This window comes from Pygocentrus nattereri, chromosome 12, assembly GCF_015220715.1.
Source record: "Pygocentrus nattereri isolate fPygNat1 chromosome 12, fPygNat1.pri, whole genome shotgun sequence".
Taxonomy (NCBI): domain Eukaryota; kingdom Metazoa; phylum Chordata; class Actinopteri; order Characiformes; family Serrasalmidae; genus Pygocentrus; species Pygocentrus nattereri.
In genome coordinates, this window is record NC_051222.1 from 26,695,573 (window position 1) to 26,718,645 (window position 23,073).

The 23,073-nt window shown below is 41.8% G+C and overlaps 1 protein-coding gene across 1 annotated transcript; it reads left to right on the top strand.

Annotated features, from left to right (window-relative positions):
• Positions 1-22,886, top strand: zc3h13 (zinc finger CCCH-type containing 13). Its single transcript, XM_017712153.2, has 22 exons — positions 1-158; positions 1,868-2,014; positions 2,691-2,800; positions 2,885-2,999; positions 3,157-3,268; positions 3,859-3,986; positions 4,101-4,145; positions 4,415-4,599; positions 5,063-5,263; positions 5,464-5,619; positions 5,794-6,158; positions 7,976-8,443; positions 9,391-9,627; positions 10,236-10,785; positions 12,959-13,071; positions 13,229-13,993; positions 14,922-15,404; positions 16,389-16,985; positions 18,216-18,359; positions 19,827-20,027; positions 21,526-21,689; positions 22,332-22,886. Exons 2-22 carry the CDS (start codon positions 1,877-1,879, stop codon positions 22,485-22,487), a joined length of 5,433 nt encoding a protein of 1,810 aa, XP_017567642.2. The 5' UTR covers positions 1-158; positions 1,868-1,876; the 3' UTR covers positions 22,488-22,886.
• The last annotated feature ends 187 nt before the right edge of the window (positions 22,887-23,073 follow it).

Here is a 23,073-nt window from a genome sequence, read left to right on the forward strand (position 1 = left end):
CTGAGGCTGCGGTTGAGGAGGTTTAGTAGTCTCGCTAGCATCATGAAGGCGGCGTGGGGGAACCCGCTGAACCGACTACAGGATTACTGTTGCTTATATTAAGATAACCGCCCCGACAAGTCTATGAAACTGGACGCGGTGCTTAAATAAAATTCCGGGTGAGAAACGTTGCCTCCTTCTGTCTGCGGGCTGATGACCGCTCGCTGGCCCGCAGCGCGCTGGCCGTTGCTAGGCCTCGGGGCTAATGCTAATGCTAGTGCAAGTCAGTTAGTCACTGGTGATAAAAAGACATGTTAGTGAATATTTGTCCGAAAACCTTTTGAGCTACAGCAGTGCTGAGGGTTGAGTGTCAGCTTCAGTGTGCACGCTAGGCGAGGATAGCCTCGCTTTTCCTCTGGTTAATATCCACGCCGCTGTTGGTTGTTTATAAATGTAGCGTTAGCATGGCTAGCCCAGGTTAGCCAGTGTTAGCATCCGTTCACTGCACAGGTTGTCCGATAACGTTAAAGGAAATTTTACCCGATTTGTCAAAATGACTTGCACAGTTAAATGCTTGAAATGGTAACAAAGTCATTCAAAACGGTTCGGTGTGAAATGCTCATTTCCAGAGAAACTTACCGAGTCGTAAATGTTCACAGTGGCGGTGATGGGAACCAGACGTCTGCAGAGTTTAACGCCTTTAAAAGATCCCTCGCTGAAAGTGATTACATGAAATGGTTATGTGAATGCTGCCTGGCGTCGGACAGTTTGTTTATGATAGTTTTGTCAGAAAGCTTGGGCTTAAAATGTATTTGAATTCATGTATTTGAATTTGATCCACTCAATGCGGAGGGATACATGCAGGGCGTAGTGAGGCAAATAGTCCTTTCAGTTTTTTCACTGTTTATCCGACATTTACATTCACATATTACTCTACTGTAATTGTTCATAACATTTTATTCGTGCTCAAAATATAAACACTGTGTTATTCCAAATATTCAATGTCCCATAAAAGGTTTGCCTGCTTGTCACATATTTAGAAAACTGTCTCTTCACTTTTGCGCTCCTGTTACTGAGTGACTGTGTTTCTACAGTTTGTATAGGATGTGTTGCTGAAATGTGATATCACTGTAATGCAGTATTGCTTTTCAGTATCTGTGATATTTTTTAGGCATATATCTGCATGTATGTTCGTTGTGTCCACAGTGTTATGGCCATAAATACTGGTGTCAAGTTTTTGGGACCTGTGTCCACTAACACACAACGTCTTAAGTGTTCTCTCATCTTAAACTAGCTTCATAAGAACACTAATGGGCAATGCTCAAGTTTTTGACAGTGGCAAAAGTCTTGCACAGCCAGGAGATTTGAACTCCTTTAAGCAAAACGTTTAGTCTTGAAGAGTTAGTTAAGGACTTTGCGTAGATTAGGGGAGTTGATCTATTAAGTAATTAACTTATTTTAGTTGTTTTATGCAGTCGTCTCCTGACACACATCTGTAATATATTGCCTGTCTGCAGGTTTTTATGCTCAACTCTGTTTAGAACTTAACCTTATTTTTAGTTTTGTTGTGAAACAAAATTCAGAACAGAATTTTGGTTCAGAAACGTGGGGTCAGTAACTTACTCAGTGCCTAGGTGAATACCATAGGATGCTGTGATGAGTTTGAAGTATGTCGATATTGAATTTTGTCATTATTGCTCACAACTAAAACGTACATTAATCTTTTATTGTTACTGGAACATGAACATTTCTCAGCAAACAAAGTTGGAAAAGTTAGTACGTCACTAATAGGAGTTATTCTGCTCTTGATGGTGTGCAGTCTGTGCGATGGGATGCTGTATTTTATGATTTTTAAAACTCATTAGTGTTTATAATGTTTAATCCAAAGCCCTGCAGAATGTCCAAGATCAGGCGGAAGGTGACAGTGGAGAATTCGAAGACCATATCTGAAAGCAGCAGCAGCACGACCACTCCATCTCGCCGGCCCAGTGTTTTTGAAAGACTCGGACCCAGCACGGGCAGTAATGTTGCTGAGGTAAGGTTAAAATGTCACATAGTGTTTACATCTGTTCATCTTCTTGTAATCCTAAGAACAGGGTTCTTACTCAGGAAGCCACATTTCTTGCTTAGCCAGGTAACTTTGAACTTAGTTTGAAACACAAAATCATAATAAATATGAAAAATATAAAGTAATTTAATGGCATAATTATTAATTTCTCACTTATTGTTTTAACTTACGTTTTATATAATTTCTTGAATGACTGCTGAAAAGGAAGTCACTGGACTCCTCCGTGTTTCACACGATTAGCTGTTCTTTGTAAATGTCATGTCCTAAAGTACACAGGGATTAATTAAAGCTTCAGTGTCTCAATATGGGTTCATAGGAAATTGTTAACTGCTCTCATAAAATGTTTGTTTGATTTGTTAAACTTAAAGAGGCTTTGTGAGGCTTTAGTGTGTCGCCCTGGGGACCAAGCTGATGAACTGGTTACTCCTGAGTCCATGAAGTCCAGATATAGAAAACTAAGCTGCAAAAATCGGTTTAGCCCTGCCCATCACTGCAGTTATAAGGAGTGTTTCAGCCCACACAGCTTTTTAAATGAGGCACAATGCAGGGCAGCCAATTAGAGCAGTCATTTACATGTTGTAGATCAGTCTTAAAGACACAGTGACAGAAATAGTAAATGTAGCTTGTGTTTTATTTCCAGCAGACCCACTGTAGAAATTGGTTAAAGACAGGAAATTGCAGCTACGGCAACACTTGTCGCTACACACATGGAACCCCATCAAGAGGCAAAGGTTTTTCTGGAACGTTCAGCAGGTGACACTGGTTTTGATTTACTGTGACTTTACTGAATATGATCGTTGTATAGTTTTTAACATGTGTGTGTCTGTGTGAGTGTAGGTCAACCGAGAGGCCCACTGGGGATCTCCGGGAGAGAATGAAGAATAAGAGACAGGATGTTGATGCAGACACTCAGAAAAGAGAGCCAGACGAACCTACTTCACCCACAGTTAGAGTAAGACAAATTACTACACCACTTGTTAAGTCAATCAAGTTTTGACCTAAGAATACTCCTACGCCAAGTCAAAAAACGCAAGCAGAGAAACTAGAATCCATTTCTGTACATGCATGAATGTAAATGGTTATGTACTTAAAAAAATCTGTGTGAATAGCAGAGAGATTCATCCCGAGGTAGACACAGAGAGAAGGAGGATATAAAGATCACAAAGGAACGTACACCAGCCAGCGAAGAGGAAGCAGCAGAGTGGGAAGCCAATCGCGAAGGTCAGCTCTTAAATCCATCAGCTACACTTGGGACTGGGTGATATTGATCAAATTCACTATCATCATATCATCAAAATATGCATTACTGTGGTGTCAGATGATAAGCATTTACCTTTTAATTACTTTTTTGGTCATCTAAGTTTAAAATGCTAATGCTGTATCCCGTGATAATACTTGAAGCTCTGATCATCACCATGATTTTGACACTTGATGTGAAACTGGCACAGATCCAAGTCACTGAATTCCAATGCACATTTACAGTTACAAAACAGTGCCAACAAGTTATCTGCCATTTTTCTACAGGGATTCATGTGTGGGCATTATTGTTTTCTACTTTTTTTGGTTATTACTCGTTATCAATACTGTTATTATTATTATTATTATTATTATTATTTATTTATTTATTTTTTTTAAACCACTAATCAAACGTTTTGCAGGTTGTTTCTCTCAGATCTGAGTTTGGTCATATAGAAATGCCAAGAGGAATACAAAAATTACTGTGCTGTCTGTGTATGTTTATTTTACATTTTACTTTAATGAGGATGGACCAGTGGTTTTCAGTTGGTGTCTGTGATTGTCTGTCTCCTTAGACTCAGATAACGGTGACTACGACTACGAGTTATCCCTGGAGATGAAGAGGCAGAAGATCCAGCGTGAGCTGATGAAGCTCGAGCAGGAGAACCTGGACAAACGAGAAGAGATCATTATCAAGAAAGAGGTAGAACACCTGATTACTAAAGCCTGGTTTGTCTAATCTAGAAATGAGCTGCATAGGAAATAAAAATGATTGAATGAGTCAGTTAAATTATTTCTAATTGTCCTCTTGGAACAGGAATCTGTAAATAAGACCAGGACCAGCAGCACCTCCAAAGAGCGGGTATGTCCGTGTTTTATACAGTCTAAGAAAGACCAATTCTCCAATTTCAATTCCAGCTCCAATTCTACATGCTGTATTAGTTTACTCTGGAGGTTGACTTAAATGTTAAATGTTATGTTAAAGTTAACATATTCAAAATCTTTCCGTATAACTTTTGAGACATCAATAGAGCTTGGTAGAGTTGAACAGCCCCTCTTGGCTGATTTCACACACATATCTTTGTATTATTGTTTATTTGTTTAGCATACTGTTATTGTTTACTATGTCAGGGTTCGCCTGAACGCTCCAGTTCCAAGGGCTCACCCTCATCCCGCAAATCAGCCGGATCCCCCAAACGCAAGGTTGCTGGGAAAGGCGGCAGCATGGGCAAGAAAGAGAAGAAGACGTCCACCTCTTCTTCGGTCATCTCCTCTCCTGCAGCGGAGCAGAGCAGGCTGGAAGACACTGAGAGCAGGTGAGTAGTGTAGGTCAGGTTTGGCTTGCATTCTCTACATGTGAAGCAGTTCTTTAGGATGTGAAGAGCAAGGGATTGTTTTCTGACTGTATGACATAGTTATCAGTAAAAATGGACAAAAGCAGTAGTAGCCTTTGCCTTCGTCTGTTTTTTTCTGTATGTCTGTTTACCTTTATAGAATACAGTGTCACAAATCACATGAGTATTTGAGATTACCTAACCCTTTGAATCTCCGTGCTTACTACTAAGTAATTTCTATGATTTTTTTTTTTCTGTAACTACTATGAATTAGGTACTGTAAAACTAATATGTAGGTTTGGTAGTTGTGATGGTGAGGAGCTAAAATGTGCTCCATACATAGAGATTTAAGGCTTTAAAAGCCTTAGCTGTGAACTAAGAAATGGCAAAATAGTTTTGACTGTAATTCAGGAAGAACCCCAATGACTCCCTGTTCTTTGATCAGATCATCCAAGACTGGACACGGTAAGAAGAAAGGTCCGCGGACGCCCAGTCCACCACCGCCTGTGCCCTTAGAGCTGCCTGTGGGAGGCAAAAAGCACAAGGGCAAGCACAAGAACAAGGAGAAGAGTGAGGACAAACAAAAAGAGGGCAAGGAGCGCAGCAGGGACACTGAGAAGCACAAGGAGAAGAAAGAGAAGCGCAGGTACAGCATTTATGCAAGGAAGTGCTTTGGTTGAAATAATAACTTTCTATTTTTGTACAAATACCATGTACACTTTATAGCTTTGGCCGTATGATGGAGATTTAATTATAGTCATGCAGTTCAGAGACTCTTAGTATGTAGTTGTGGTTGAATTATGGTCATATGTTAACCTGAGGTTTTTTACCTGGCTGTCATTGCAGGGACCGCTCTGACAGTTCCCACAAGGCCAAGCGGTCGGTGACATCAGAGGAACGTTCAGGCAGCGTGTCATCCCCTTCTAGAGAGTTATCTCCCCCGACAAGGAGAAAGTCATCATCTCCCAAACCTGCCACCCAAAAACAGTCTTCACCCCAAAGGTGAGCAAACATGCACTGAAGATCATCTTTAATGTAGAATCTCCACTGAGAATGAGAGGACTGTTCTAATAAATCAGGACAACTAAGAGGATCTCAGATGACAAATGGCTTGCATCATATTGCTTGAAGATATTTTCATGGTACATCATATATCAATGTTTTTTTTCCTCTCAGGTCCCGTACCCCACCTCGTCATCACCGCAGCCCCTCCCCTGTATCCCGCCCCCAACATCATTCCCCCTCTTCTCACTCTGGCTCTTCCCACCAGCGCCACACTCCTTCCCCACACCGGCGCCGTGGCTCCACCTCGCCATCCTACCAACGTGACCTTCTTCCTCCCGCCTCATCCTCACCACCTCCTGCTCAGTCCTCATGCCGTTCACGGTCCCGCTCACCTCCCACTCCCCACAGAGAGGCATCACCCTCCGGACGTGGACGCTCCAGTCCCGCCTCCCGACACCACTCACAGGGCCGGGAGAGGGGGCGGAGCGAGAGGGAGAGGAGCCCTGCCCAGGACAGGCGCCCCGAGCGTAGAGACGGTAGGAGAGAGTAGACTGATGCATAGATGAAGCTTATTTTGAAACCTACTCTGCTTGCACTAATATAGTCATTTGCAGTCCTGGTCCAGGAGTCTGCATGCTCTGCTAATGATTCTGTAAATCAACTGTTTAAAGTGCTAATGCCATGAAAAACTGAAAAGTTACATTTTGATCTAGTATATAAACTTTGTTAAATTTTCAAATGTGCTATTAACTCCAGACCGTTTTGAATTAATTGTTTTTGTAATATCAGAAAAAAAAACTACAAATATTCACCTGACTGACCCCGGCTATTTACACTGAAGTTATAAGGAGCCTTTCAGCCCAGACTACTTTTTGAGTGAGGCACAATATAGTCCAGTGAATCAGAACAGAATTCAGTTCCATATCTTAAATGCACAGAGAGGTTGGAAAATGGTCATGTAAATATCAACCCTGGTAAACATGAGTAAAGTAGGCTGTAAAAAACATTCTTTATTGTTTATTGGAATTTAAATTTCCAAATCTGTGAGCCACAATTGTTGGCACACAACAACTGTTTTCAAACAGTTGAAAATTAATATCTTTACCATTAGGACAATAATTAGTAGTTTAAAGTAAATGGATATGTTAAGAATCTGCAAGGAAGAAGACCTATGTCTATATTGACCCCTCACACAGTGAGGGGGGGATAGTTCAGGTGGCAGAATAATTTCCAAGGATCACTGCTGAGGAACTGGCAGACATCTTGGCTTAGAACGTCCAAACTACACTCAGATGGCACCAACGTAACTGCACGATGTTTCTGAGGGTTGCCAAAAGACCACTGTTGTGAAGGACCAACAAATTCAGGCCCCCATAGTTTGCCAGTTTTTCATTGGAACTTTCAAGGGGACCGTATTCAGTGGTCAGCTGAAACTAGAAAAACGCTTTTTAGCAACAAACAAGGTGGGTTCGGTATAAGCACAAAGATAGCCAGGCAGAAAGGTACCTCATCTCCACTGTGGAGTATGGTGGTGGAGCTATGATGTTTTGGCACTGTCTTCTGTAGACCCTGGACAGCTTGTTCAGGTACAGGATATCATGGACTTAATCAAATACCAGCAGATAATAAATCAAAACCTGACTCAGCAAGAAAGCTTAAATTGGGTGGTGGCTGAATCTTCTTGTAGGACAGTAATCCAAAGCAAACCTGAAAGTCATGAAAATGGGTGGGATGAGCTGAAGAGAGGAATCCAGTAGTGCAGATCTCTGAATCTGAAGGATCTAGAGATGTTCTGTGTGGATGAATAGTCATAGATCCTTTGCCTTGTGTTCTCCACTCACTTCATCAATATAGGAAGACACCGAGTGGTTATCTTTCTAAAGAGAGGTGGCAGTAAGAATGCAAACAAATGTAGCATGCCAATTTGAGAAATGTTATTTATTTTCTGATAAGGTTTTGCTTTTTCTTTTCATCATTCCATCAGTTCAGATACAGGTTAGATTTTGGTTCATATTTGATTCAAGGTTCATGAAGGATTAAAATGGTAAGCGATAAAGAACAGCCTGTTTTGCTCATGTTTACCTGGGGTGCCAGTATTTGTGACTGGCACTGTATATGGGCATTTCTGGCTACATGGTGAGTGACAGTGACCATGACAACATAACCATTTGAACTGTTTCTAACCTTTCAAAACTCCTTTCTCTTGAGGTATTAGTATTAAGAAATGTTGTACATCATGCGCTCTCTGTCTCTGTCTCTCTCTGTCTCTCTCTGTCTCTCTCTCTCTCTCTCTCTGTCTCTGTCTCTCTCTGTCTCTCTCGCTCTCTCTCTTCTCTCTCTCTCTCGTGTACAGAGAGTCGTGGTAAGCGAGAGAAGGACGGCGCTCGCAGTGATCGCAGCTATGAGATCGATCAGAGCTCTTCACGAGATGAGCGTGAGACACGAGAGAGCCGGGACCGCCGTGCTGAACGGGACCGCAGAGACACGCGGGATGACCGGCAACACCGTAACCTAGGCGACACTAAGGACACACGAGAGTCCCGTCTAACGGAAACCAGAGACCGTTCTGGCAGAGAGTCACTGGAAAGGCGAGAGAGAGACCGGGACAGAGAAAGGGAGAGAGACAGAGAGAGAGAGAGAGAAAGGGAGCGGACTGACAGCCACAGAAAGGAGGACACATCAGTGCAAGAAGAGAGAAGTTATGGAAGAGGACATGGCAGAGAGGAGGGACGTACTGAGAGCAGAGTGGAGAGCAGGAATGAGTCACGGCCCGAGAGGACTGGGAGAGGGAGGGGTCGAGCATCAGATGCCACCGATAAAGGTGAGGAACTAAACCCAATGCAAGATTTAAAGCTGTGTAATGAACTTGGCAAATTCTCTCAGACACACTTGAGGTAAAATTGCCTGTAAAATTAAATAATATAAAGCTACATACATTTCACTGTTAGAACAAAATGGATGGATGGTAAGGAAAAATCTTTGTGTACGTTATTTTGGACCATGCTTACTGGTTAGTTTTAATGAAAGTTTCACACAGTGTAAAGGGCACTGGGCATTTTTCAAATTATGTATAAAAGAAAATATAGATATACAATGTACATAAATATGTACATTTTCAAACAACAAGTAGTATTCCTGTGTTCCAGCATATAGATGACAAAAACTATACACTTAAAGCACAAGATGTGCCCACACACAATAGTAATAACTATTGCTATATTAGTCAACTATTGGGTACTATTAATAGTACCAAATTAAGTTAATGAAGGTAGTAGTTAGTAGCGTGAATGATTGTACTCTCAACAAACAAAAGGTCTAAAATTGATTTACTGTGGAGCTGTCATACGAGATGATTTTATACCTGATCATTGGATCTTCATAGTGATTGATCTTTCTTTTAATAATGTGTAATTTGACACATTTAACACCAATAACTTGGAGCCAAACAACCTTATCTGCTTACATCAGTCAGCTGCCTGTGTCCTGGCATTCCCTCTGATTCTATGTTGCATGCTTGGTCAAAAATAATTAGTAGTAGTTTTTAATCCAAGTTTAATAGACTTTAATAAGTACCAAATTAAGTATACGGATGCTAAGATTAATATAGTTTTCAATATATTTGGACATAAATCCTATTCTAATGTATAGTGTTGTGCATTAACAGTTCTAGGACTACTTAAAAAAATAAATCTGTAAGTAAATATGCTGTAGGAGGCTCGTCCTGTTTGTGTGCTTAAAATGTGATAAACACTAATTTTTCCTGTTCAGGTTTGGCTCGAGGGTCCCGTGCCTCACAGGGTGAAAGTGGTGGCAGTGGCGGTCATGACAGCTGGGAGTCCCGAGGCAGTGGGCTGAGAGAGAGGAGCTCTGAGAGAACCACGGAGAGAGGGGCAGAGCGCGATCGCTATGACAATGACAGACAGCGTGTGGAGCAGGCCAGAGACTCATCTTACGACCGGCGAGGAAGTCACACTGACAGAGATCGCCGTGACAACAGGGACAGAGGTTAGGAGTTATGCATATTTGACCACCCAATGCACAAACATTTTACATTTAAAATCATCCAAAATCAGTGCCCAGTGTACTCACTATAGTTGCACTAAAGGTGATGAAATGACTCGCAGTTGTTGATCAGAGAGTTTGCATTTTAATTTATATCTCACTGGAAAAAGGATGTCTCCTTCTGTACATTTTATTTATTTATTTTAAAAATTGACTTATTTGTGCTGTGTCCTTGAGTGACTTGTAGTTCTAAGGTTTGAACATCCAGGCCAGGTTTTGTTGATTTTCTACATGAAAATACAATAGCACATCCTGTACAGGGAACAAACGCAAATTTGCCATTTACAGTAAAATAAAGTATGCAAATTTCATGTTTTTGTCTTGTTTCCCTGCAGTTAAACAGGAGTTAACTATGTTCATTAACTTTTACTGATACTTGAATATCAAAATTAGCTGGAATGCACATCCTGAACAGCTGTTTCAGGCAGATAAACTGATATTTCTGCCTCATATTACCCTTCCCCTGATGCATTTGTATTTACTAGGGTATATTTTTTTATTGCTTATTTTGGTTTACTACAGGAATTATTTTTATGATTATTGTTCATCAGATCAGAGGGCGTCGTCTCCCAGCCGCCACCAGAGCCGCAGCGACGAAATGGAGCGTGAAGAGAGGAGAGAGGAACGCCGGGGTGAACGAGGAGAGCCAGACAGACGAGAGGATCGTGGCCGCGAGCGAGAGAGGGAAAGAGAGAGGGAAAGAGAGAGGGAGCGGGAACGAGAGAAAGAGAGGGAGCGAGAGGCCGAGAGGGAGCGTGAGCGGGCCAGGGAGAGAGACCGCGAGAGAGAACGTGAACGGGAGAGGGAGGAAAGGGAGAGAGAGCGGGAACGGGAGAGGGAGGAAAGAGAAAGAGAACGAGAACGAGAAAGGGGGAGGGAGGAGCGAGAGAGGGAGCGGGAGAGGGAGAGAGAGAGAGAAGAGCGTGAAAGAGAGAGAGAGAGGGAGAGAAAGGAGAGGGAGCGAGAGAGGGAGCAGAGAGAGAGGGAGAGGCAGAGGGAATGGGAAGAGAGAGAAAAATGTAGGGAGGAGAGAAGGGAGAGGAGAGAGGAGACGCGAGATGAGCGCTTGGGACGGGACAATCATGAAGAACGGAAGAACATGTGAGTGTATTTTAAAGAAAGAGCCATGATTAGTTGTTGGGAGATTTGAGTGTTCTTCACCATTCATCCCATTCATGTTCCAGAATGATCTTGTCCCTGTTCTCAGTAGCCACGTTTACATGCAGCCTAACATCCCGTTAATAATCGGCCTAATAGCTCGATCGGAGTAGAATACGTCTATGTGTACACCTCAATTAGGAATACAATATACTACTGAACAAGGTGTGTAATTCTGTAAATAATCTGTTGAGTAGAAAAATAACCATTTAAATGCCCATATAAGTAAGTACCTTCTGTGCATGTGCGTTTGCATCATAACAAAGGTTTATAATGTTCAACATGGTGGGAGCAGAAACTGGTCTACAGAGGAGAGAAAATGTATGGCTTGAACTTTAAAAGATGGACGTGGGGCGGGAGTCCAGCTTAGGTGTCTCAGAACACAACGTCTTCTTCTCACCCTTCATTAATAAGTACCGGTGAAGTACTTTTTCCTAAATCTACCATAATTTTAAAGTAATTAAAAACATAAGCGCTCCAGCTGAGAACATAGTGCAGCTCATCTCACTCTGACTGGACTCACATGATGCACGTTGTCATGGTAACATCTACACTAAGTAGATTAATTGTAGTGTGCATATAAACAGAGATTTTCCATCAGGTTGTTCAGTAAAGTGCATATAAACACCTCAGTCTTAATCTATAACCAGAATGTGTTCATTTGGATGGGCAAAAGTCTGTTCTAGAGTATATAGAAATGAGGAGAACAATATTCTGTTCTCACTTTTCTGTTTCGTCCCTATTCTTATTGTTCAAAATTTTTCTCTTTGAGTTCTTACTGCTGTTCGGCTCTGTTCTTGTTCTAAAGTTTTCTCTTTGTATTCATACTGTTATAGAATAATCTCCTTATTCTACTTCTGATTTTTTTCCCCCTCTTTATCTTAATCTTCACCTTCCTTTTTCGCTGTTCTAGAATATTCTTCCCTCATTCACACTGGTCTAGATTGTTCTCCTGTTGGTACTTTTCTAGAATGGTCTTCTCGATTCTTTTCTAGAATATTCTCCCTAATCACATTGTTGCAGATCAGCTGATCAGCAGTTCGGGCTCTTCTTTGTCTTATTCTTGTTTCATAATGTGCCAGATGTTTTCAGTGGGTGACGGGTCTGATCTGCAGGCAGGCCAGTTTAGCACCTGGATTCTTTTACTATGCTGCAATGTTGCTGTAATACATGCAGAATGTGATTTGTTATTGTCTTGCTGAAATAATCAAGGCCTTCCCTGAAAAAGATGTCATCTAGATGGCAGCATATGTTGATCTAAAACCTCTATATATAGTTCAGTGATTCCTTAACAGATGTGCAAGTCACCCATGCCATGTGCACTAATACACCCCTGTATCATCATGCGTGCTGATAACAAGCCGGTGGTCCCTCTCCTTTTTAGACCAGAGGACGCGGCATCCATGATAAGAATTTAAAAAAGAATTTAAAATTTTGATTCATCTGACCACAGGACACTTTTCCACTTTGCCTCAGTACATTTTAAACAACAGATGTGGCATCATTTCTGTGTGCTGTTTATATTTAGCTTCTTCTTTGTGTTTCAGTTTTAACTTTCATTTGTAGATGCAGCAACAAACTGGTTTCACAGAGTGGATTTTAGAAGGGGCTCTGATCCCATGCAGTGATTCCACAACAGAGTTGTCCTGTGATTTTAATGCAGTGCCACCTGAGGGCCTGAAGATCATGGCCATCCAATAGTGGTTTTTCTCTGGATTCTCTGAATATTTTAATGATATTATGTAACATACATGTTGAATTCCCAAGTTATTTGCTATTTTAAGTTAAGAAACGTTGTTCTTGAATTGTTGCAGTCTTTCACAAAGTGGTGAATCCCTCTCCACCTTGACTTCTGAAAGACTCGGTGTCTCTCAGTTGCTCTTTTTTACTCAGTCATGTTACTGACCCATTATCCATTAAAGTAATTAGTTGTGATGTTCCACTAAGAGTTTTTTTTATTTTTAGTTTTTTTTTATTACTTCACCAGTGTCTTGTTGCCTCCATCCCAACTTTGCTGAAATGTTTTGCTGGCAGCAAATTTGAAATAGACATATATTTTTCTCTTCACATTTGATAAGTTGTCCTTGTGCTAAATTCAATTAAATAACTGTTTCAGTGGACGCAAAAGGCACCGTGTGGAGAACAGTCCCAGCCCGCGTCCCTCTCCTAAAAAAGTGAGGGAAAACAGCCCTGCTGACAGTGATGGCTACAACAGCACTGAAGAGAAAGGTACCTGCTAGCTTCAGTGGTTTAGTTTATCTATATGATTGTTGGTCCTTCTACACTCTGGAGTCAGACTGCCAAATGATTCAGTTCTATAGTCAGATTTTTTTTAAGGAACAAAAATTATTTAGTTATTTACTTTCTTTCCCTCCTGTTGGCACAGGTGACAAACACAGACTCTTGAGTCAAGTTGTGCGCCCTCAAGAGCCGAGCCGATCCCCACCACGCTTACCCACTGAGGACAAGCCCACTGCTCGCTGGAGGGAAGATGAGCGTCGGGGTGAAAAGAAGGATACCCGTGCCCGGCATGAGGAAGTGGATACTCGTGGAAGAGGGCCGGAGCGTCGTGGGGATCCAGAGAGTTCAGTCACTGCAGGCACTTCTGAATCTCGGAGGATAAAAGATCAAAGAGATGCCAGCACGCCACCTCCTGCGTCTGCTGGTCCTGAAAGACAAGACTCCACTTTAGCTGTCCATGAGGAAGCCAAGAAGAAGACCAAATCTCAGAAAAAGAACCTGAAGAAGAACAGGAAAGAAGAGGAGGGCACTGTGGGGGGACCTGCAGACCGATTTAACCCAGAGCCACCTCTGCCTTCACCCTCGGCTGCCCCTTCAGATGCCCCCAGGCCGCTTATGTCTCCCCGTAAGATAGGCAAGAAGAAAGCCATGGACCGAAAACGTAAGCGTTCACGTGGTGCCGAGTCGGACATTTCTGAGGATGAGCCGGTGGCCCAGCACCCAGTCAGCAAGAGACGCCGTGGCCCTCGCACACCTCCACCAATCAATAAAGAAGACCTACCCTCTCAGAGAGCACTCATGGCTGGACGCCCTGCGGCAGTGGCACCTATCAAAATAGAGACAAACTTCAGTGATTGGTCTGATGAGGACGTACCGGAACGGGCGGATGTCTCCGCTGCTTCACTCCCAGGTGAGTTGAATGTCGGCCACCCTGGATACCAGAACAGATATTTGTTATAATGCTGCAGTACTTGGCAGCTCATAAAATGTTTGTCACATGACTAAATTAACTACGAGTTGTTTGCATTCAAGTAGTCAGCAGTGGGTAAATCCGTGCTCTGACTGCTGATACCTGATAATGGGTGGTGTGGTCAAAATGTATAGCACGGTATATTTAAAGTTAATATTACAGAATGTACTTGTTCTTCAAATATAATCATTTTAGATGTTTATGTAAACCTAATTTAGCCAACAGTGACTTGGTATTCTGGGATGTTCCTTTACATTTTTACAACATTTATGTTTAACAACCAAAGTAAATCCCAAATATTTTGTTGTGCAAAATAGCTTAAACAAAACAGGTTTATATGTAGATAAAACCTGTCACGTCTTAATTTCTACATGCTATAGTTGGCTTCTTATTATTATAGTTGTTTTTTGGTGACTTTTCCACCTTAAAAGGTGGAGCAGTTACATTTAGGTGCCTGTACAGGAAAAGGTGTTAGGGTTGAACAGGAAATTGGAATAAGAAGCTTCTCGAGTCAATTGTCATGTGTGCATTCCCTGTACTTGTGCTTCTGACTGTCAAACACTACAGGAATTTGGAAAGTAATGCATTCACCCTTCACTGCTAGCTCGTGCACAACTTGTACACAAGATTCAGAAAGTGCATCATCTAAAGCAGCTGCCAGTCAGGCGGCTCTCCGAGTTGTACAAGAAGAAACACAAGTGTGGTGTTTGGTCTGGTGTTGGTCTTGGGATAAGGCTAGACCAGCCTTTCCTATATGTCCTCTGCCTTTATTACTCACTGAGGTCTTTGTGAGGTCAGAGATTCATACTCCCGATATGTCTAAGTGTAGTAATGTAGATGAAGTTCTAATGCTACATCCTCCCTACAGGTGAGCGACTTACCGAGCGGCTGCTCCCCTCTGAGCTGCCTCCCAGACGTGGCAGAAACATTGCTCCCTTGCTGCCAGACCCACCCATGCTGATGCAGACTCTGCCCCTGCAGCCTCTGCTGCCCCAGCACATGCTGCGTAAGCCACAGGACACCCAGCAGCAGCCTCAGCAGCAGCGCAGTGGCAGCATGGGCAGCAACCAGAGCCGGGCTTCCTCCCGCAGGCTACGATCTCCATCCAGTGACTCCGCCCACCGTGCAGATGAAGGCCAGCAGGGGGTCCGCTCACGCAGGGGACGCATGCATGGAGGTAACTCCCGTGACAGAGAGAGAGAGAGGGAAAGGGACAGGGAGAGAGAGAGGGAACGAGAGCGGGACAGAGCAGTGGCGGCAGCGGCAGCAGCGAATGAGGCCATGGGGGGAGAGAGGAAGTCGAGGATTGACCAGCTGAGGAGAGGAGAGCCCAGTCGCAGCACCTCTTCAGGTAAGAGCATGAGTTGACCTGAATAACGCAAATTTGTAATGATCTTTTTTTAGCTGTTAGTTTTTGTTCTACTAATTTTCAGAATTATAGTTGTCTCCAATTATAATTTTCGTACATTGTTTAGTACTGATTGCAGAAAACTATTCTTTATACTTTTCTGGTGTTTTTATCCAGTTAAATCTGCTTAGTATTACAAAAAAAGAATATATATATGAAAATATTTATATATGAGACATATGAAAATATTATGACATAAACAGACTGTCATTAACAGTGTAATTGGTTTTGTCTTGAAGTACAAGCCTAAAGTGGCTTATTAGCCATCTTGCTGCCCAGGAATGTTTACTTAGTAACTTATAGTGGCTCTACTGTTGAAATAATACATTACACTGTTGTCTACAGTTACACAGTATAGTGTGTAAAGTTGAGCAAAGCTGAATTTTTTGGGTGAAAATACTGATAATATTAGTTACATAGTTAACAAATAAACTCTACACAGCTGCCTTCTTAAAAAGTTAGAGAACCAACATTGACCTTTTTATAAGTCCTATTATGTGTCTTAATAAATGTATTTATTGTTTTCTTTTATTTGCATTCATTTGCATCCATCCAAGATGCTCAGTTCACGCTTTGATTGTTGTGGTATAATATGACTGCAAAATCTAATGACTGTGGAAAGTGATTGCAGTGAGCTTAAATAATTGCATTCATCTAAAATAAGTGGGATCATTTTAAAAACATCCCCATCCAGCAAGTAAAAGTCACACTTTGCCACCTAGTGTATGGAAGTAGCAGTTCAGTCTATTGCTGCTAATACTGAATTGGGGAACAGACTGACATACCTTAAATGTACATTATTGATATGAGGAAAATGATTTGATTTCACTTATTATAGTTGACTTTTATAATCACTCAGACCTTTTCAGAAAACTCTCAAACTATTACTGCTCATTTGTTGAAATATTTGCTTTTGTCCATGTGCAGACCGACAGGACTCGCGCAGCCACAGTTCAAGACGCAGCTCCCCGGAGTCGGAGCGTCAGGGCCGTTCTCGTGCCGGCTCTTATGACAGCCGCGAGCGTGAGCGAGACCAGTTTGAGCGGGACAGGAAGGACCACCGGCCGCCACAGAACCAGCCACCACCAGGGCAGCAGCGTGAATGGGAACCAGAGCCCCGCGAGTGGGTTGGCCGGGAGCGGGGGCGCGAGCCACTCCTTCTCCGTGGTAACCGGGAGCCAATCAGAGAGAGAGACCTGAGAGAGATACGTGAGAGAGAGAGGCTGCTGCCCGAAGGGCTGCTTTCACATGATCGCCTCGACCGAGACCGTGGAGAGAGAGAACGAGAGCGGGACAGAGACAGGGACCGAGAAAGGGACCGAGGAGAACGCGAGCGAATGCTACCATTTGACTTCCCACCACTAGGGGAGCCCAAGACCCGAGCAGAGATGAGGATGGAACGGGGAGATTACGAGCCACTGCTGCCCAGAGAAGCCCTCATAGACACGGACAAACCCAGCACTACGGACGATCCACACACTCAGACAGAGCCCTGCGAGACGGAGAAGGTGGACAGCCTGGATGGTAAGAGAAACGTTAGAAGGTTAAAGTAAACCTTAAAAACGTAACCCCTTAAACTCTCTCATATGTTTCTCTCATAACTCGTAAGGTTAATAACCGAGTAATGAGCTTGGAACCAAGTGATGATCATATCATGAATTGTCTATAGTTTCCATCTATCAGGACTGTCAATCAGGTCAGGCAATATAAATTTCAGAAAACAACCAGTTATGGATGGACATAAACAATCATATTTGTCTGTCTCATGATTTTATTTCTGTTAATGTTTTAGTTAATATGGTTTAAAGTGGTTTATCTGAATGTGTTCAGACAATTTTGTTTTTTTTTTTGTTGTTTTTGTTGTTTTTAATTTTCTCTAGTAACTGCCAACTCCCTAACAATACAAATGTCAGTCAACTTTGAGGCTAAGAGGTGCCATCGCACAATAGGACATTGCATATGACCTCACAAGTGCACTTAGAGTTTAAGCTGTTAAATTGTGTTGCTTCTCATTAGAATAATTTACGAGGGCAGCAACTAACCATTATTTCTGTTTGAGAAGTAACATTATAATTAGACTTTTATTATATTAATCAATTAATCACCGTTATGCCTTTTGCAGTTTCCTCTCTTCTTGCCCCAACACAGTGCTGCCACCATTGAGTTGTGACTGATGATTTCTTGTCCTATGGTGCAACAAATGAAAAGAAGCCATATCGCCTCCGCTATACTTTCTTTAGACTATTGCTCTCGGTCAGAATGACTTTAGCTCGAATGAGCTTTAGAGGACACTTTTGCTTTTATATACGTGCTGTTTTTAATAATAAAAGAGATTTGTCTTTGGTGAGTGAGTGCTGCTGCCATAATGGGAGGAATGTTTTTTTTTAAACCAGCAGGTGGCTTTCTTATCCTAGAACCTTCTAAGATCATTAAGTAAATTGCACTTCTTGAGATTAGAGCACTGTCATCTTCAAACATGAGGCAGTGATATTGTAGCAGAAATGTATCAAGGATCAAATTTCCAGATTAATTTAAATGGTTTCATTAAAGTTTATGAAGTTTGTTAGGATTATCACAGACCTGGTTTCTGACTATTGGCTTTGGCTTTTTTGAGAGGTCTACATGGAAGCTGCAAGTCTGTAAAAAGAGCACATGCATATTGATTCCATCAAGAATTAGTGTTTAAATTCAAGTATTGTTGGTTGCTTGAGCAGTATGTACCTAAATCTATGTTTATATGCTTGTTTGTGTCAGAAGAGGATGATGGGAAGGGAGAAGATGCACAGTCTATAGCGTCTGTTGGGGAAGAGTACGAGCCCATCAGCGACGATGAGCTGGATGAGATACTGGCTGACAGCCAGAAGAGAGATGAACAGCAGGATGAGGACAAGATCCCAGGTACGCGTACACACCACACAGTCTGCTGAGTCTAACGCTACACTCACTGTATCCGTAACTATACGGTATCATATGTTCATATGCCCTTTGATCAAACGTTACATACTGCACTGTGCAAAGGTTTGAGGCGCCTGAGAACGACAAATGAAAAGCTATGTATCTCGTCAGTAAGTGTTTATTTGCCAAGAAAAACACTAATATTAGAATAAACACACATGACGTCTACACAATATGTAGTCATTTTCTCTATGCCAATGTGTTCGTTTAACCATTTCCATACAGCATCTCTTGGCAGCCCATTATTGTTTATAGTTATCATCCAACACCCGATTGGGCTAATTATGTTAAGTCAGATGTGGTGGTGATGGAATTGAACAAATCTGTATGATTTCTGGGGGCAGCCAGGAAAAATTAGAAGCAAATTTTCTCCACACTAGCATGAAGATAACTACTTAATTTTTGAAAAATGTTTACTGTGTGTTTGTTTGCATTTAATCTCGTGTTACATAGTGTTTTCACAAGCAAAACATGTTTCTTGTCCAGTTTTAATAATGTGGTTAGGAGCGTAAGACCCTTACACAGCACTGTACATGTTATTGAGAATGTGTTTATTACAGTGACTAACCGGGTCGACCATAAATTAGCACCTCACAGTTAAGGTTCTTTGGCCAATCAGTGCTTCATTTTGTTACATCAGGTGTGTCAGGCTGAAGGAATTGAATAAATCTTTTTGATGGTTGGGGACATTAAAGAGGAATCTGGAACCAGACTTGAAATAAAATAAAACTTGAAATAAATAGCTTTTTAATGTATTTATATTTGTTTGCATTTTTTCTGATGACACACATTGTTCTAATGTTATGTAACAAAAACATGTTTATACCCAGATAAATTATTTTAAATAATGTGCTTAGATACTTAAGACATTTGCACAGTACTGTATGTTATTGAGAATGTATTTTATTTTTTTTATTTTTATTTTTTTAACATTTTCTAGTCCTGGTGGGCCAGAGCTTAGCATGATGGCCCTTCACACTCAATGTTCTTAAGTTGTACCTTTATATTTGAAGCTGTACTGCAAGTAAAATATATTGTTCTTTAAGTTTGTTCTGTATGAGCATCTTTACAGTTTTTGAAGTGGGCCCACACAGAGGATTTTTCCAACATTTGTGTTTCATGCACCTTATGCTTTAGTACCCAGGTCGCTGTAATATTGATGTATGTGAACAGTATGTTCAGTAAAATAGAATGATACTTAAGCTTGCATAGAAACACAATCGAAACATTTACAGAAATATTTACACTATTCACAACTATTAAAATAAGTTAATAGAGATCTTATAGGTAAATGAGTACATTTTTTTATACTAGTTGACTAACGGTGCTGTGGCTGTGTAGTCATTAGATTACTGAGAGAACAAACTTTGCCTGCTGTAACCAACTGGACTCCCCCTCCCTGTGCTTCAGGGCCTTTGGATGTGATCGATGTGGACTGGTCAAGTCTGATGCCGAAGCAGAAGCAGGAGCCACGTACTCCTGGGGCGGCGCTGCTTAGATTCACACCCGGTGCGGTCCTCCTACGGGCAGGGGTCTCTAGACGACTCGCAGGACCCCGACACCTTACACGGGTTAAAGAGGTCTGTGCCAAGGAGCTAGAGGAGACAGAAGGTGAGAGTACACATAATGAATAGAAATGTAATATGGGCTTATTACTATTATTGTTATTAGTAGTAATGTACTGTACATTGTCTTTTTGTTGTTTTGTATTGTGGGTTTTTTTTTTTTAATATTATTTATAAAAAATATATAATTTATTTGTATATCACGTTTTGTGTAGTCTCTTGAAAGTAATACAGATCTTGGAGCTTGTTTTGTATATTCTTTATATACACTGCTCAAAAAAATAAAGGGAACACTTAAACAACACAATATAACTCCAAGTAAATCAAACTTCTGTGAAATCAAACTGTCCACTTAGGAAGCAACACTGATTGACAATCAATTTCACAGCTGTTGTGCAGTGTTGTGTAAAGGAGTGGTTCTGCAGGTGGGGACCACAGACCACTTAGTACCTACGCTTTCCGGCTGATGTTTTGGTCACTTTTGAATTTTGGTGGTGCTTTCACACTCATGGTACATGACACGGACTCTACAACCCACACAAGTGGCTCAGGTAGTGCAGCTCATCCAGGATGGCACATCAATGCGAGCTGTGGCAAGAAGGTTTGCTGTGTCTGTCAGCGTAGTGTCCAGAGGCTGGAGGCGCTACCAGGAGACAGGCCAGTACACCAGGAGATGTGGAGGAGGCCGTAGGAGGGCAACAACCCAGCAGCAGGACCGCTACCTCCGCCTTTGTGCAAGGAGGAACAGGAGGAGCACTGCCAGAGCCCTGCAAAATGACCTTCAGCAGGCCACAAATGTGCACGTGTCTGCACAAATGGTTAGAAACCGACTCCATGAGGATGGTATGAGGGTCCGACGTCCACAGATGGGGGTTGTGCTCACAGCCCAACACCGTGCAGGACGCTTGGCAGTTGCCAGAGAACACCAGGATTGGCAAATTCACCACTGGCACCCTGTGCTCTTCACAGATGAAAGCAGGTTCACACTGAGCACATGTGACAGACGTGACCACAGACTGTCCAGGAGTTGGCGGATGCTTTAGTCCAGGTCTGGGAGGAGATCCCTCAGGAGACCATCCACCACCTCATCAGGAGCATGCCCAGGCGTTGTAGGGAGGTCATACAGGCACGTGGAGGCCACACACAATACTGAGCCTCATTTTGACTTGTTTTAAGGACATTACATCAAAGTTGGATCAGCCTGTCGTGTGTTTTTCCACTTTAATTTTGTGTGTGACTCCAAATCCAGGCCTCCACTGGTTAATAAATTTGATTTCCATTGATGATTTTTGTGTGATTTTTATTGTCCGCACATTCAACTTTGTACAGAACAAAGTATTCAATGAGAATATTTCATTCATTCAGATCTAGGATGTGTTATTTGAGTGTTCCCTTTATTTTTTTGAGCAGTGTATATAAAAAATAACAAAACTCAAAAGTAATCAGTCTTTCCTTCTATGTAACCTTTCTAGTGTAGATTTATGCCCCAGGTGCTCTGAAGTGGTCTGAAAGATTAAAAACCCACTGTTGTTTGTTCTCCTCAGATGCAGAGAAGCTGTTTGAGCATGACCTCGGAGCGCTGAACATGGCTGCCCTCAACAGAAGGACGGAGAGGGCAAACCTGCTGAGGAACCTTGGGCCGTGCTGTAAGGCTCTGTGCGCTCGTCGAGACATCGCCATCCGCAAGCATCTCCTCAAAAACGACAAGGTAATTTTTATGACCCGAGAAAGAATAAGTATACTCTAAATGTACTATACAGCATTGTCACGGTTTGTCACAACATTGTCATGGTTTAGGGCGGTGGTCTTAAGGTAACAGTTTTTGGACATGCCATTTTAGCACTGTCCCACCAAGCTTCACAAGGTGGTAATAACTTGAGATGTATTACAGCTACAAGGCCATCAGTTCTAAAATGTGTTATATTTTACTAGTATGTCACCAGTATATTGTTTTTAAATCTAAACTATGTAAGATTATTTTGGTAAAATTTTTAAAGGCAGTAGAAAAAAATCTGACTGAAATAGTAATTTAAAAGGCATTTTGTAGAAGGTTTTTAAGTTAAGTTGGTACATAAACATATATATATATATAATTTTTTTGTTTGTGGTTAGTTCCTGATTTTATGTTTTGTGATGTCACAAAAACCAACACATTTACAAATATCCACCTATTAAACAGGCTGTTTGGTTCTAAGGGATAAATAGAGGTTGGAAAATGGTCACGTAAAATGTTTTTCCCTACATAAAACCAAAAAACATCGTAAGTGAGCCTTAGGGGGGAAAAAATACAATTCAACAGAAGTGAAGCGTTATGGACCCTTTTAACATTATGACTTGTCACATGACGCAGGGGACGACCAAGCAGATCTACACTAGTGCACCAGTTGTGGACCAGGAGTTGCTGCAGCTCAGTGTGCGTCTCTTTAAGAAGAAAATGGCTGCGGGGCAGGAGAAGGCTGAGCCGGTGCCCGCGGCTAGTGCCCCAGCTGAGGTGTGTGTCGCTTGAGAGACACCCCAGTGAGTAAAGAGCATGAAAACTGACCTAGGATCAGACATGGCTGTCTTTAACCCATATCGCCGCCTACTGTTCTACAACACTGAAACTGTAAGTCAGTGCTAATGGAGGATGACTGCCACAGGCTTGGGAGTACAGCACCATAGAGACTGGTAAAATGCTAGCCTGTGAAGATACTGTGTAGGTTTTGGCAGCCAATGAACTTTGTTTTTAAGTGTGGCAAAGACGTGTGGGGGGTGGGGACAAGAGCTCATTGATGTTTAATGTTTTAGAGAAAGTTTTTGTAATGTCATCTTTTCATTTATACCACAGTTGCTTCATGTTTTATTTGATGTAATGTGCTTTGTGTTGTTAGAGATGTGCATTAAAATTATCTGGTCTTTGTCACGAGTCCCATCTTTGTTACTTTTATTGATTTTTATTTTGTTGTAATATCATATGAGATCTGAAATACCTATTTGTTTAGCCTTGCTTTGTGATCAGCTTAATTCTTCATTAATTATTACTAGTTACTAGATAAGTGGGGTATTTCTGAGTTAGCCCGACAGGTTATGATTAAAGTCTAATCTGTCCAAAA

What these genes read in the sequence shown, in the direction of transcription:
- zc3h13 (XM_017712153.2), top strand. Translation starts at nt 1,877, where the DNA reads ATGTCCAAGATCAGGCGGAAGGTGACAGTGGAGAATTCGAAGACCATA. An exon ending in CAGTCGCAGCACCTCTTCAG is followed by an intron (nt 15,405 to 16,388) that starts GTAAGAGCATGA and finishes GTCCATGTGCAG; the next exon opens with ACCGACAGGACTCGCGCAGC. An exon ending in GGAGCTAGAGGAGACAGAAG is followed by an intron (nt 20,028 to 21,525) that starts GTGAGAGTACAC and finishes TGTTCTCCTCAG; the next exon opens with ATGCAGAGAAGCTGTTTGAG.